General features: G+C 46.5%; 1 protein-coding gene across 1 annotated transcript in view; it reads right to left on the bottom strand.

Moving 5' to 3' along the window:
* ANAPC1 (anaphase promoting complex subunit 1) overlaps positions 1-16,580 on the bottom strand; it is a 763,513-nt gene that overhangs the window by 645,022 nt on the left and 101,911 nt on the right. The window contains exon 7 of the mRNA XM_086926883.1: positions 11,162-11,307. Coding sequence (XP_086783009.1) covers positions 11,162-11,307 — 146 coding nt within the window. The remainder of the gene's footprint in view (positions 1-11,161; positions 11,308-16,580) is intronic.

Below are 16,580 nucleotides of genomic sequence, written 5' to 3'. Positions count from 1 at the left end.
TAGAGAGAGAGCAAACTGAAGGATGTTGGATAAACGAGCCCTCAAAGGATCAATAATTACTCTCCACACCATATGACAAATTTAGACCACTTGTAGGAATAGATAGACTTGGTGGAGTGTCGCCTGGCCGATAAAATAACATCCACCACGTCAGGCGGGAGAGAGAAAGAATTCAGGTTGCCCTGTTTAATCTCCAGGAAAGAAGGTGCAGGCTCTGGAGGTGGGGGTGTAGAACCTGCCCCTCCGACTGCGAGAGGAGATCTGCCCTGAGAGGGAGACGGAGCGGAGGGTGCTGCAAAAGGTGAAGGAGGTCTGTGTACCACACCCTTCTTGGCCAATCCGGGGTGATCAATATAACTTGGGCCTGGTCTTGGCGAATCTTCCTCAGAACCCGAGGAATCAACGGTATGGGAGGAAACGTGTAAAGGAGTTGTGCGTTCCAACTCAACTGAAACGCGTCCCCCAAAGCTCCCTGCATCGGATACTGGAGACTGCAGAATGACGGGTAGTGCGCGTTCGAGAGTGGCAAACAGGTCCACCCGAGGAGTTCCCCACGTCTGAAAGACATAACAAACCACCTCCGGATGGAGCCTCCACTCGTGGCCAGCAGGGAACTGCCGACTGAGACTGTCCACAAGTACGTTCAGAACTCCGGCCAGATGTTTTGCCATCAGACAAATCTGATTGTCCTGAACCTAGGACGAAAGTCGCAGAGCCTATCTGCAGAGTTGATGCGACCCTACTGCTTCCTGCTTGTTGACATACCACATCGCGGTAGTGTTGTCCATCAGGACTTGAACTGACTGACCGCGAAGGGAGGGGAGGAAGGCCTTGAGCGCCAAATGAATCGCCCGCAACTCTAGAATGTTGATATGAAGCAACCTTTCCTCTGGAGACCAAGACCCTTGATCTCCAGATCCCCCAGATGAGCACCCCACGTTAGAGTGGATACATCCGTTATCACTGTGGCCACCGATGGAGGAAGATGAAAGGGCTTTCCTTGAGACAGATTGCCTTCCACGCTCCACCAAGACCGATCCGCTGCAGTGTCTCTGGAGATTTTGATCAACTCCCTGAGATCCCTGTTGTGCTGATACTACTGCCTGCGGAGGCACCACTGGAGTGCCCTCATGTGCCAGCATGCATGATTAACCAACAGAATGCAGGAAGCAAACAGACCGAGCTGGCGAAGGACCTTCAGGACTGGAACGACCCCTGAAGGGTAAAACAAAGGAATCATTTCCTGTATGTCGAGAATCCTTTGAGGAGGTAGGAATGTTCGACACAGTAGTGTCCAGTAACGCCCCTATGAACAGGTTGTGCTGAGAGGGCACAAGGTGAGATTTGGGCACGTTTATCGAGAAACCCAATTTGTACAACAGCTGGGTTGTCACCTGCAGATGATGAAGCATCTTCTCTGGCGACTCCGCCTTGAGCAGCCAGTCGTCCAGATAGGGGAAAACTGGAATCCACAATCTCCTGAGATGGGACGCCACAACTGCCATCACCTTGGTGAAGACTAGAAGTGCAGTAGTAAGTCCAAACGGGAGAACCGCAAACTGATAATGTTGCGACCCCACCGTAAAACACAGATACTTTCTGTGCGACTTCAGGATTGGAATATGAAAATACGGATCCTGCAAGTCGATCAACACCATCCAGTCCTCCTGTTGCAGCGCTTGACGAACATGCGCTAGTGTGAGCATCTTGAACTTTTCCTGCTTCAGAAAAAGATTCAAGATCCTGAGATCCAGGATTGGAGGTAACCTGCCATCCTTCTTGGGAATCAGGAAATACCGGGAGTAGCATCCCTGACCCCTTTCCCGCTCTGAAGCCACCTCTATTGCACCTTTCTTTAGTAATGTTAGGACTTACTCCTGCAGGAGAAGAGGGTGGTCCTCTGAACATGCACCTTGGCAAGGAGGGTAATTTGGAGGGAATTCCCGAAAGGGAAGAGCATACCCATTTTCCACAAGATTTAGAACCCAAAGGTCCGTAGTGACCGATTCCCAATCTTGTATAAAATGGGTAAGCCGACCCCCTACAGGACCCACATGATCCAGAATGGTGGATGTAGGGCTGCTTTACTGAGGCAAGAGGGGGGAGGTAGAGGAGGAGGAGAGCTGACGACCTCGTGGATGTCCTCTGTTCTTGCCTCTGTATGATTTATACAGAGTATTTTGCTGCTGCTGCTGCTGCTGCTGCTGCGGAGGCTGTCTGTAGGTCTGAAAGGACGACCTACCAAAACCTCTGTATCTTCTGTAACTGGAAACTCTAGGTTGCGCCTGCAGGTCCAAGGACTTAGCGGTGGCTTTGCTGTCCTTGAACCTCTGCAATGCTGAATCTGCCTTCTCGCCGAACAGCCTGGAGCCATCAAAAGGAAGGTCAAGAAGAGTCGCCCGCACATCCGGAGAGAACTCCAATGACCTGAGCATAGCACTTCTCCTTGTGGTAACCGAAGAACCCATACTTCTTGCAACAGAGTCCGCAGTGTCTGGACTACTCGTATACCCTGGCGTGCAGCTGTCTGAGTGACCGCCAAGTTTTTGTTAAAATGTTATCTGTCCTCACAGACAATTTAGGAGCAAGCGGTTTTGCAGAGTCCATAAGAGCATGTATGTAACGGCCCAAAATACAGGTGGGGTTTGTAGACTTTCAGGCCATGCATGCTGATGAAAAGATCTTTTTAGCGGATTGTTCTAACCTCTTAGAGTCTCTGTCCCAAGGGACTTGAGGAAAAGCCCCAGATGATTTCTTAGAACAAGCTGCCAGCACCACAAGGCTCTCCGGAGAAGGATGAGATGTTGGGAAATCCAGATCTCCAGTATCTTCTAGCAACGAATTTCGAAACCGCAGGAGCTGAAAAGAGCTTACGCCAGACTTCCAAAACTGGTTCAGTGATAGCATCATTAAAAGGCAATAATGGCTTTATCACAGTGGAGGGAAAATGTAGTACCTCAGTTAAAATATTAGACTAAAACTCAGCTGTTGGAAGCTGTAGATGTAGAAGCTCTGCAGCTTTCTTAATAACTATGTGGTAAGGAGCCACATCTTTAGAAGGAGCATCTGTAGAAGGAGAAAGCTCCCACTCCGGGGACATATCTAGACGACTTGCCTCCTTCAATCCTCCAACTAAGTCTTCCGACTTTTCAAGCTCACCTCCCTCCATTTCTTCCTCTGCTTGATAGCGTTGTTCCTCCAAAATTCTCTGCGCCTCACGCCTCGACCTCATCCTCAGAACCAGCGTCGGCGGCACCAGACACTACTCCGACGGATCCGGAGTCGGCGTCGAACATGGATCCAGAGGCACAGCCTGGGTCGAATGAGGTCGAGCTGACGGCGCCGGAGACGAAGGATACGGCGTCTATGTCCTAGGCGCCAGGAAATGCCAGGACGGAGCCCCTGGTAGAAACGGCATAAAGGGAGCCGGAGAATAAGCAATAGGACCCATGGGACCCGAAGGAGCTCCAGAGGGGTACATAGCTCTAGTAAAGACTCCATACATTGCATTCAAGTAATGTGATGGATCCGTACCCGGGCCAGGGAAAGGTGGGTAGGGCCCCGGGACAGTCTCCGGCTGAGGCATTACCGGACTCGGGCCAGTCGGCACCGAAACAGTGGAGCCAATGGAGCCACTGATTCATCAGGGACCGGAGCTTCATCCACAGGAACAGGAGACTGAGCCGGCATCAGAGAATGCACCGGTGAAGCTTCAGGCGAAGCCGATCGAACAGGAGTACCTTGATTTGAAGGGGATGGAGAGACAAAGTCCTTACGATGTCGAGGAGCTGGCGAAGTCCCCTTCGGATCCGTATCCTTGTCTGAACAATCGCGACCTCGACCTGGACCTGGACCTCGATCTTGATCTTCTTCGACCTCTCTTCTCTTTCCTCTTCTTTGCCATGAATAGTTTGGCCTCTCTCTCCTTCAAAGCTTTCGGGTTCATCTTGCGACAGCAAGAGCAACCCTCGACATCGTGATCCGACGACAGGAACCAGACACAATCCACGTGGGGGTTTGTGATGGACATATGTGCCCCACACTCTCTACAGGGCTTGAAACCAGACTTCCTCGAAGACATCTTTAGAAAAGAAACAAGAGAAGCAAGCCAAGAACACAATGTAACCACAAAACCACGGAGAGTCCCAGAAAACTGTTTGCGTCGACGGCGCGGAAACAAGGGAACTGCGGTCATCCCGCCGACAAGGCTCTCTTATGGCTCCAGTGACGTCAGCGGAGCCGCGAGCGGAGCCATGCTATTGTGACCTTGTCCTCGTCGGCGTGAAGAGCTACAAAAAAAATGCGAATGCTGCTGGTGCAGGGGATATTCACAAGGTGAGGAATCACAAGGTGAGGAATCCACTGGCAGATATATCCATCATAAACACATGTTATGTTAAGACTCAGGAACTCCCATGGAGCAGCAAAGCTGCTGCCCTGCCTCTCCTGCAGGCACCCCCTGAGACCTGTGAGGACTCTGGATTGCCAAAACCGGACACCAGAAAGCCCCACTGTACCTGAGCAGCCTATCTCAAGTTGAAGTGTGCCAACTGTGCCAGTGTGGTCCTCCCACCCTCCAGAGACGAAGGCCATCTTGGACTTGCCCTCTGAACTTCTTGACAATTCCTGCAGCCTCTATGTGCAGGCCCTCTCAACCAGCAGTATTTACAGTAACAAAAATCAAACGCCTCAAAGTACCTCTGCACCCGGCCGCTCTGGCCACAGGAGAAGAGGACCAAAGGTGTCCACTAGCATGGAAAGACCTGAGCCCCCTTATTGGTTCAGACCGACTGGCCTCCTAGTCCAAACCTGCAGCCTCTTTTAACAAGACCGATCCCCATTGACTAACATTGGGCACCCAATGCTCTATTGTATCCCTGCACCCGGCCGCCCGAGTGCTGCTGGAGGCGACCTGCTGTCTTGGACCTTGACCTGTACTCACCTTAAGTCCTGAGGATTGGTCTCGTAAGTCACTGTAAAGAACTTGTATGCAACATTTGCTTTTCCTCCATAAGTTAACATTGCTGCCTCTGAAAACTGCTTTGTGTAAACTTTTGAAAACTAAACATATTTCTATCTCAAAACGTACTTACATGATTGTATTGATTTTGGTGCCAAGTATTATATAAAGATACATGTTACTTTTATAAATTGGTGTGGATCTCCTTATTGAGCTGTGTGTACCATTTATTGAATGTGTGTGCATATGCAAATGTCTAACACTCCTTTCTGATAAGCCTAAGGTTGCTCGACCACACTAACCCCTAAAAGAGCACCTTGGGATTGCTAGAGCAATACATGGACTTTTTGCACAGTATGCCTCTTTTTGATAAACTATATAAAGAGCAAGCTTCCTACATCGATATTGTCAAGGGTTGAAGTCCTCAAGGGGTAGGTGTTGATAACCTCTTCTGGTAAGTCAGTGGTCATGGTCTTAAAGGTCCCACTCTATTTATTTGGGGTTCTGAAAGGAACCCTGCTCAAATTGCTCTTGCTCTAGCTAGAATGGTTAATGTTCTTCTTCTTGATGTTTGGATGCTGGTGGAGATTCAAACTTTAGGTGTTCGTAATCTTGTCTTTTTTTCTTTCTCTGCTCTTACTGGGATCTAAAATTCATATAGAGAATCCAAGTGTATTCATTTATTTTAAAGCATCAGTGCAATTTTGGCCTCGAGCTAATGTTTCTTTCCTTCACCTTCAAGTGCCCGCAGCTCAGATTTGAGGGAGTCTTCTTCTTCAGTGTAAGGAGCCTCTTTCCTTTAACCCTCTTTCCCGCCTCAAAGCCCTTTCTAAGTCAAGCTGGAGTTCTGACCTTTTATTTTCCTTCAACTGCCAAGTCATCTGCTCAAGGTGTTTGAGGGCTTTGAGTCTAAGTATTTCGGTTTGGTTGCAACATTGTGGCTCTGTGGTGTTACCTTTGTGCACGTTTTAGGTTCTTCTACTCTCTGGGTCTTTTTCTTAAATTTTTCTCTTTCGGAGGTCAATGAGGCTCTCCTCTGTGTCAAAACCTTGTCCATGAGCCACTTCGGTTACTTTGGAATCTTTCTTGTCACTTACCAGACCCAGGTCTTTGCGAGAGGAAAGTTTCTTTTGAGATTGCACAATGGCGTAATGAGCCTAACTTTGATTCTCCCTGACTTTAAAGGTCTTGGGCAGAAAATCTGCGCTCAACTCACAACCCTTGGATTTGTGATCTTTAAACAAACAGATGTTACAGACCTTGTTACTTACCTTCTGGGCAAACCTGTAGAGACACTTCATATGAATGAATGAATGAATAGTTTTGTTAAGAGCAACAATTGCGCTGGAGGAATCTTGACGCTGTGCAAGATAAGTATAACTCAGTAGTTGAACTTCTAGAAAATGATATATAACTAACAAAACGGTATTGGAGGGCTAAAGGGACGTTTAAAGACCCGTCTAAGTTCTATCCCCTTATAAGAACAACATGAACAACAGACAAACAGAGGTCTAAATCAGAAACCGGATCTGAATAACTTTCCAAATACCTTCATGCCTAAAAAAGTACATCAAGATAAAGAAGTGGCTAACAGATGTAAACAACAAACCAGATCGCCAAAAAAGGGGGCCACCAGTAATTGTTAGTCAAACCCCATTATGGATTCCCATAAATAACTTGTATGGATCAATGTTTTCATTTGGTAATCCTGCCAGGGTATTCTGTCTCTTGATCATTGAGACATGCGGTATACCCCCATCGTTGGCATGGGGTAATGACCTACAATCACTAGATTAAACCAAATGATGATGATCTGATGGTAAAGTGCAGTGCAAATAAATAAATGTGAATGTGATGGTTAAAACAGGATAGGGAGCTTTAACAAAGATTACTTTATTGGGCGTAAGCCCCTTCCTAGTTAAAAACAAGAACAGTGCAACAACATAAGCGCAGTTTAAACAAATAGCGGCCCCCTTTTTTGGCGATCTGGTTTGTTGTTTACATCTGTTAGCCACTTCTTTATCTTGATGTACTTTTTTAGGCATGAAGGTATTTGAAAAGTTATTCAGATCAGGTTTCTGATTTAGACTTCTAAAAAATGAGCCAGGTGTTTACCGATTTCATGAATAAAGAGATGCAGCTGCTTTGAGATCATGAGGGAGATGGATCCGATGGAGTGCTATGGACTTGAAGAAGCTCCTGCCACCAGAGGAGGATCATGTTCAGGATGGCACCACCACATGCAAAGCGGAACTAGAGCGCAGAGTTCTGCCAGGCGCGTACCACCTCAGATTCTTCTTGAAGTAGGAAGAGCCCTGCCCATGAAGGGTCTTATAGGCCGCGCATAAGGCTTTGAAGACAAAGCATTGTTTAAACGGCAGCCATTGCAGTTTCCTGACAGATGCTTTTGCCAAATTTAAAGTCTGAGTTTTCAAGAGGAATCACGCGGCAGCATTTTGAAGAGTTTGGAGATTCCTAAGGGACCCTTAGGCAGATTCAGGTAAAGACTGTTACAATAATCCAGTCTTGTCAGAACAAATGGAAAAACCACTGTTTTTAGAAGATCAAAGGATATGATTTTTTTCATTTTTTTGATCACTATGAGAGCATGAAAAGAGGACAGGGTGACCTTAATCACCTGAGTTTTGCAATTCAGGTCACTTTCCAAAAGTACCCCTTTGGGGTGGGTGTAGGAAATGCTCCCAGATCCGATTGCCACCACGCCAGGGACCAGAATGTTGTGTTAGTCCCAAAAAGAATAACCTACGTCTACGGAGTTCTGTTTCAAACAACTGCAGTCCCTCCACTTACTTAACACACTCATAAAGTTCCTAAAAAAGTCACTGGAGTGACTCCACTCCAGTGGCTTCATACAAAACCGTAAGGGGATATTCTCCATCTCCTTCGTTCGCTCTAACCCAACTTCCGTCATGCACATTCTCTGACAGACGTTGTCGAAAATCTCCACTCTCTATCAAAAACAAGGGCTTTGTTTTTCTGAGTTTCTCTTGACGTTCATTGTCTATCCTGTGTTTCTACTTAGATTTTTGCTTTTTTCCTGAATGTTCTTGTTTCCTTTGGGCTCTGCTGAGCCGGCCTGGAACCTTCTCGACATGCTTCCTGATCCAAACGACGAAAACATTAATTTATTTAAGGATGGTGACCACGCACAGGGACTTCTAGAGGAATATGTAGAATGTCATGCAGGGATGGGCATCCCACCAAATGGCCAACATCGTCCAAAGAGAGGACTTAGAAAGATACAATTCCAGATGCAACCACTAGATGGCGGAATAATGCAATGCACATGAATCCAGATAAAATTCATGCTGAAAAACAAAGTATTCCCTGAACCAGTTCATTCCCTTGGGGGGGTTACAGTTTACATGTGGTGCCCGATTAGGTCTTAAGTGTATATGATCTTTCTTTAGCGCGGTCTGATTTGCACTACATATCATGGCTAGTCGTACAAGGGAAGACCTTAATACGCCATATAATGGACCAATTTGAGTGTACACTATCTTTGACCGTATAATGCACATTCTAAAGGGTGGTTCCCTGCCGCTAATTGGGTGGAATACGCACAGCACACACCTGGGCTAGTTACCGAATGCACCTCCCTATTGGTTCCTCCCCAAACAATCCTCTGTGAAACTCTACAGCACATGCTACAGTTAAAGCAAGACTGAATCTTTAAATTTAGGTCCTTTAACCACACGCATTGTAGTATAAATTGTAGTTCATAGAGAACTCTTTAGAAGGTAGGTATCAGCATGTATGACCACATTTCTTCTCACACTTCCCCTACACCCACAGGTAGGTGCAGCTACATACTTGAAGTGAAACCGCTCCAATGTACTCTCATGTATTCGCACACTTTTTATCCATCTTTACACTAGCATCAAATGCTAAAACTTCTTGTCTATCATTCCTTTTCACTTCAAATTCACAGAAAAGCACAGAGACACAGACACACCACAAATTAACTTGTGCTCACCCTCAGGTAGCTTGACACAGAGGAGGCAGGCTAAACTTAAGAGGCAATGAGTAAAGTATTTGTGCAACACAGAACACAGTAACAGTGAAAACACCACAAAAAAGACTCCACACCACTTTATAAAAATAAAGAATATTTGTATAAATAATACAGGACCAAAATGCCAATACGCAGAAGTCGAGATAACATTTTTTCCAAAATATAAAGTGAAAAAAGTGCTTAGAAGCAATAAGCCACTATGGGGGTTATCTGATCGCGCTGGTCCAGGGCAAAGTTAAGAGTCCAGGTCGACCACGATGGAGGCAGGACAGATACAGCAGACCAGCAGGCCCACTGAACACCCTTGATCCTGGCCACAACAGCAAGATGCGGGGTGTATCTGAGCGATGCATCAATGTCGATCCCGCAGTGAAGTGATTTGTCGATGCGTCAGTTCTGTAAGCGATGCGCCGAGCCCAGAGGCGTTGATTCCATAGACGATGCACTGGGATTCTGCACACAATCGAGGGGATGTGTCGATCTTCCCACACTGAAGCGGCGGAGACGCGTTGGTTCTGATGCGTTGGTTCTTTAATGTGATCCGCTGGTTCTGACTGCGTTGCTTCAATTCTTCTCCCGCAATAGGTTTGATGCACAAGTTTGGCTACACGCAGGTTGGATATGAGTCGATTTCATTGGCGCAAGCACCTGGGTCTAGTTCTAATGGAACAGGCACAGGAACAGGTGCTAAGACTTTGATACTCCCGAGTCTCAAGCAACAGGAGGTAAGCCAACAAGCCCTTGGAGATCACTCTGGGTTCAAGGCAGACTCCAGCTTTTCCTCAACAGGATCAGAGGACAGCAGAGCAGTACAGCAGAAAATCAGTTTTTACAGAGGAGCAGTCCAGCAGAGTGACCATCCATATAGAAGCACAGTAGTTCTTCTGACAAAGGTTATTTACAGGTCTAGAAGTGTCTGATTTGGTGGGGTCAGAGGGCTAGTACATATACCCAGTTGTGTCTCTGAAGTGTGCTTGACTTCAAAGAAGGTTCTTTGAAATGCACAGAGATCCTTTCTTCCTAGCCCTGGCATAAGACTCAATACAGGGAGGTAATCAGCCCTTTGTGTGGGGGCAGGACACTGCCTATTCAGCTGTGTCAGCTCCTCCCTCCCATCCTGCCCAGGCTGAGCCATCAGGGTGCAGATGGGCACTCAGACACACTTAACCTTTCTTTGTGTGTGGCTGTCTAGAGGGAATGCACAAAGTCAAGCTGTCACTCACCCCAGGCGTGTATTGGAGACAGGCTGCAGGCACACAGAGCTTTAAGAGCAGAGAAATCACAATTTTCTAATAATGGCATATCTAAAATAGTAATGTTTAATCAAACTTTACCAGCAACGAGGATTTATCATTACCATTCTAATGATCTAAAAAAATAACAGAGCTACACTTTCTCAATCAGGAATTACATGTGTAATGAGGAATTCCCATGTTAACCTATAAGAGGAGTAGGCCTCACAGAAGTGAAATACAAATGTAGGTGTTTTTCACTACCAGAGCATGCAAAACTTACAACTACAAGTCCTATCTTTCATACACAGCACCCTGCCCTATGGGCTATTAAAAGCCTACCTCAGGGTTGACTTATGTGTAATAAAAGGGGAGTTTAAGGCTTGGCAAGGGGTGTTAAATGCTAAGTCGAAGTGGCAGCAAAACTGCACACACAGGCTCTGCAGTGGCAGGGCTGAGATATGTTTAAAGGGCTACTTGTGTAAGTGGCACAATCAGTGCTGCAGGCCCACTGGTAGAATTTAATTTACAGGCCCTGGGCACAGGTAGTGTACTCCACTAGGGACTTACAGATAAAATAAATATCCTAATTGTGGATAAACCAATGTCACCATGTTTTGAGGAGAAGCACATGCACTATAACACTGGCTGGACGTGGTAAAGTGCTCAGAATCCTAAAGCCAACAAAACCAGACTTAAGAAAAAGAGGAGGAGGCGGCAAAATGTTTAGGGTGACCCTTCAGAGAGGGCCATTTTCCAACACTCGGGCACTATTACCCATACATGACACAAAGCAGACAGACACGCTTCAATCTAAAGCACTCAAATATGAGTGTGCTATCAATTTGCAAATGTGCTACAGAGACTTGTAAGGGGTATGAAGCACTTTAAAATTTAAACAAAAAATAAAATATGATAAAACACACTGCTTACCTCAAGTTTAACTTTTCTGAGAGCCCAGACAGTGTGCACACCATGAAGAGTGTCGTAAGTCATCACAATGGAGGGGTCCGCATTGGTGAAAACAATTTTCAGTGTATTGTCTGCAACATACTGTACTCGAGAAGAACCAAACATTCCTGAGGACAGCAAAAGGGGACAACATTCAGTTGTAGTTTAAAAGGATGAGCACACACTTAAGAGCCAAAACAAACTTGATGACGCAAAGATTTTGATGGCGTAAACTAGAAATCGAATGTTTCATATTGAAACCGTGAAAATCATGCCATACCTCGTAAAGCGACCAGGAATGCAGAATTCAGATTGGCGCAAATCAAGATACTACATAGTGTTTAATACATAGTTGCACAGATGTTTTAGTTTGGTAGGGACAGCAATGATTTACATGCTTGGGGTTGTAGTCACATTCAGGATTTCTACCATACACTATGGATGCCCCCCAAACTGAATCCGTTATGTGAAGGGGTGGTAAAATTGACTAAGGACTCGCCTGAAATTGGGGCAAACTTCATCAAACTGATCAATAGGAGAATTATAATCTCTCATGAAGGGGTGTACTCTCAGGTGGCATAATAAACTTTAAACAACATATCGCTCTAAATAGGACAATCAAGTGATGTGGAGATAGTTGCTACAGCTTTTATCCTCTGTGGTCAATTTGTCTGCTCAACAACAGTAGTGGAAAAACAGCAGTTGATGGACAGAATGCAGAACAATGTCATACGTTCACCCCAGTCCAGAGATCTGGCCCTAGATCCATCGTTTTTTTGCTCACCATGCCATTCCAGTTTGAACCCAGCCATATGCAAATCAGTCTTGACCCTGTGCCCCATGGGAACAGTCCAGCCCAAACTGCCAAGCCAGATCCTCCCTGGACTGGAAACAAGCATCCTAGGACCGGTTTCGGGCTTTCAGCCCTCATCAGCCAGGATCACTTGATTCCAGTGGCATGGAGAGCACGGTACTCACGACAGTAATGGTGCATCATTCTGAGGAAAACATATGTAACATCTGATCGTAGGGCAGTTACATCAGCTGGGACTTGGGAGTGAAGTCATTGCTCCTGGTGCAGCTTCTAGGATAGGTAAATATCTACACTTTGTCAAAGCACAAATCTTTGTTTTAGCTTGAAGAATAATCTACTGTATTACCAAGGACAATTCCCCAAGTAGATAAGCAGTCCTATGAAAGAACTAGTTAAGAAGCCTGTCAGCAAAAGTTTCACAATCTCGAAATATCGCACATCTTTTAGTGTTTCAAAAGAGAGGCTTGATTGTTGGTGCCTCTTTTACTAAAATGTTATATTGATTACTGTGTAGCAGTTTATGCTACATTAAGGACACCACAAAGCATAGAACGGGCAAGAGACAATGAAATGTACCCAAGCAAGGTAACGGAGGGTACAAAATGGAGGAGTTGAGGAAGGTGTTTTGTATCTGAAGTGGTCTTCCAAAATAAAGAGCAATAGTGCATTGTGAGTAGCCATATGAATCTCAACAGCAAATGCTGAAGAAAAATGGCTAGTTAAGTTGGTAGGTGGCAGCAGGTTTCTGGTGAGAGAGAAAGGTTGAAGTAAGGAAGCAAAGGTGAAGAACAACAGTAAAGGGAACAACCACATTCTAAATTAGAAACACCACAGCAGGTGAGAAAGAAGACTGGAGATGCAGGATTCCAAACTCAGACCCCTCATCAAACCTCTCCTGAACAATTACATTTAACTGTGTACCCACAGCAGATGAAGGGGTTGGAGGAAGGACAGCTGGTGGGAAAGCAGGTCACTCATATCATGAAAGGGCTTGGCCTTCTGGAAACACAGAGGAATAAGCGTCACAGCAGGAGAGCTCGGTGTTGCTGGCAGACTGGTTACCAGGCTTTTGTTATAAAACAATGAAAAACAAATGTTTTTAAAAGTACGCTATAAAGCTATTTGTTTTGTATTGTTCATTTAGAAGCACTGGCAGCTCCACAGCAACAAAATTAGCCCCTCAGCGCTGCCATCCCAGCAAAAAAGGCCTGATATCCAGCTCAGCCCTGGGTGCTGGAGGTTTGATCCTCAGCCATGCCAAGTCTAGTATGGCCTGAACTTGGCTTTCTGTGCTCAACACTTCCCTCTAGGGTTGTCTTTTTGGTAGATTAAGGAGTGCATTACAGCTTGCATTTGGATGCACTTGGAGTATGTGAAGGACGCCATCTGCAGAATCCGTGCCATTCTGCTCCCAGGTTCTTGGCCACTGGCAGCTGTCAGCATGAATAGGAGATGAAACAGCCAGCAATAAGATTTAATGGCAGAACATTTCAGGGGCCTACTTTTCCAGAGATATTAGAGGTCAGTCGATTGGCCTGAGTAAGAAGGGTCTGCCTTCAAAATAATGTTTAATTGTCATGGGTTAATGACAGGGCTGTGTTTGGGGCGAAAGGTCTCATTTAGATAGAAGGAAATGGTGTTTGGCGTTTACATACATGTGGTTACAATATAAGTGGCCCTTAGTGAATCACATGCATCACTCCATGTATTTTAGTATTTGATGAAGATAGCTCTGCTGGTCAAAAGCTCTTGCTGCCCTGACGACCCTGTGTCCTGCTGGAGCCTTTGTTTTCTGCTGCTTGCCCTCCCGCCTCCCGCTGCCCGACTCCACTGACACCTCGGAGTACGGAGGTGGCCGAGAGGAGTGCGGTCGAGGGAATCGGGAACTACATTTCCCAGAAGTCCAAGCGGCGCACGCCGCGTCACCAGCGCGCCTGGAGGCGCTGAAATAGCGCATCACCCCGGTCGAGGGGGGGAACCTCTGCTGGTCAAAAGCTCTTGCTGCCCTGACGACCCTGTGTCCTGCTGGAGCCTTTGTTTTCTGCTGCTTGCCCTCCCGCCTCCCGCTGCCCGACTCCACTGACACCTCGGAGTACGGAGGTGGCCGAGAGGAGTGCGGTCGAGGGAATCGGGAACTACATTTCCCAGAAGTCCAAGCGGCGCACGCCGCGTCACCAGCGCGCCTGGAGGCGCTGAAATAGCGCATCACCCCGGTCGAGGGGGGGAACCTCTGCTGGTCAAAAGCTCTTGCTGCCCTGACGACCCTGTGTCCTGCTGGAGCCTTTGTTTTCTGCTGCTTGCCCTCCCGCCTCCCGCTGCCCGACTCCACTGACACCTCGGAGTACGGAGGTGGCCGAGAGGAGTGCGGTCGAGGGAATCGGGAACTACATTTCCCAGAAGTCCAAGCGGCGCACGCCGCGTCACCAGCGCGCCTGGAGGCGCTGAAATAGCGCATCACCCCCGTCTCGCGGGACGCGAGCGGGACGCCGGGCGAAGCCCGGGCAAAGGGCGGGCCGTCTGAGGCCGTCCGAGGTTGGCCAAGGTTGGGTTGGGCCTGGTCTCTTGGCTTGCTGCTCTAGAACTGACGCCTCTGCATATCAACACTTCTCTGCAGATTGCTACGTAAGTTTCTTTTTACTTTGGTTGTGTACAAAGAGTATTATGCCTCCTAAAAAGTTAACCACTCCTAGCAACTCTATTGAGAACTATCTGGTACAAGTTGTTGAAAAAATTAACAACGACAGAAGAGCTTCTTTGGGAATAGACTCATCTACCCAATCCCCCTTTATTGACATCGAGGCAGATGATCCCTTTGGCCTTCAAATCAACACTAGCACTAATAGTGCTACACCTGACTCGTTTCCGGATACTATCATTATACAGCCCAGTGGTACTGTTGCTGGACCTGAAGACCTTAGTGTCAACGAAGTACTGACTGATATAACCATTAGTCATGATCCTTCCACCTCCCCTCCAGCACCCGTTCCGGGTAAACGGGAGTGTCTCAGGTCAGCTAAGAATAAAGTTGCAAACCCCCCGAGGAAACACTCTGAGGAAGAGGAGCCTGACCTGACTAATGAGGCGTATGTCACACTTTCAAATGTTCAATTTAATAAACTACTGACTCTGATGGACACTAAAATCAAAGGTGTGGTCAAACCCCTGGTTAGCAAAATAGATAAGTTAACTTCCGAGGTTAACCGACTGGAATGTCTATTACAGAAAACCATGGGAGAGATAGTGAAACTTCCGGAAAATGTCTCTGCCAAGTTAGAGGAATCTCTAAACAAATCAGTAACTACAGCTATCAGTGGACTCATCCCTCCCCCTGTATCAAACCCCCCAATGGCAAGTAATAGTACTCTCCCTGGTGATTCCCATATTGCCCCGATCCCTGCTCCTGTTGTTGAAGACCCATTCACTGAAAAAGGGACTTTCGAGCTTGTGGTTGAAGCATCCCCATTGGTACTTGTCCTTGCTAACGTTCCTCCCTTGGCTCAAGGGGAGCGGGAAACAACATCTTCTCTAATAAACAAATCCTTATCATGGCTAACCAACAACATGGTAATCACTCCCTGGGGAAAGCAGCAACTCTCTGAAGAGCTCGTCAATGCAAGAAGGGTACAGTGGATCGGGGACAGGGTGAAAAAGTTCAAAGGGGAGTGCGTCGTTCTCCACTTCTCTGACCCTGGGGTCTTGCCTAACATCCTACCTAACATTCTACCACCACAAAGGCGAACAACTTCAATCGTTCCATTGACTTTGGACTTCTTCTATCCTAGAAAGGGAAGTGGTCCAAACTCAAGTATTTTAAGAACCAAATGGAACATTGTGACCAAGAGGGGGAGAAAGGATGTTGCTTCAGTGGACTGGGGCTTGGGATTGGAAAAAAATAGTTTTTCTGCACTTTCTAACTTAAACGATTGCGATTGACAACCATCCACTTGTAATTCTATCCCCTTGCCCCTCTGTGACAAAAGTTCTTCTGATCTAGATTGTAATTTAATAACAAATAGCTCCCAGGGGTTTCTGATTGATGATCCACCAGGGCTACCTAACGTTATAACCATAAATCAGGTTACTGGGGGTAGGACGTCACACAAGCCTATTACAAACCCCTGTAGTCTTATGACATCTAATTCAGGGAATCTTTTGTCATGGAATGTGGCTGGAATATCTTCCAAAATGGACAGCGCTGACTGGTTTGAATTTATTAACAAGTACGACCTTTGTATCTTTCAAGAGACCTGGGCGTGTGAACCTACTTTTGCATTGGGGTACGTAAATTTTCATGTTCCTGCTATCAAGGGACCAAAAGGGCGGCCGATGGGGGGCCTTATCATATGGATTAGGCAGTCTTTAAAAATTGCTGTAAAATGTGTGGAACTTGACCAAAAAGATATCCAGCTTATCAGATTGACTAGTGATCTACCCATCTCCATAGACATTTATAACATCTATGTAAGAGGTGGCAGCAAAGGCAAATCTGAGGTTCTTATGTGTCTTTTTACACTTCTTGAGACACAATCTGCAGGGAAAAACATACTAATTGCAGGTGATTTGAACCGGACATTCGAACCTCTCATC

Source organism: Lissotriton vulgaris, chromosome 6, assembly GCF_964263255.1.
Source record: "Lissotriton vulgaris chromosome 6, aLisVul1.2, whole genome shotgun sequence".
Classification (NCBI taxonomy): domain Eukaryota; kingdom Metazoa; phylum Chordata; class Amphibia; order Caudata; family Salamandridae; genus Lissotriton; species Lissotriton vulgaris.
Note: the sequence above shows the minus strand (reverse complement) of the source record. Positions and strands in the feature narration are given on the sequence as shown.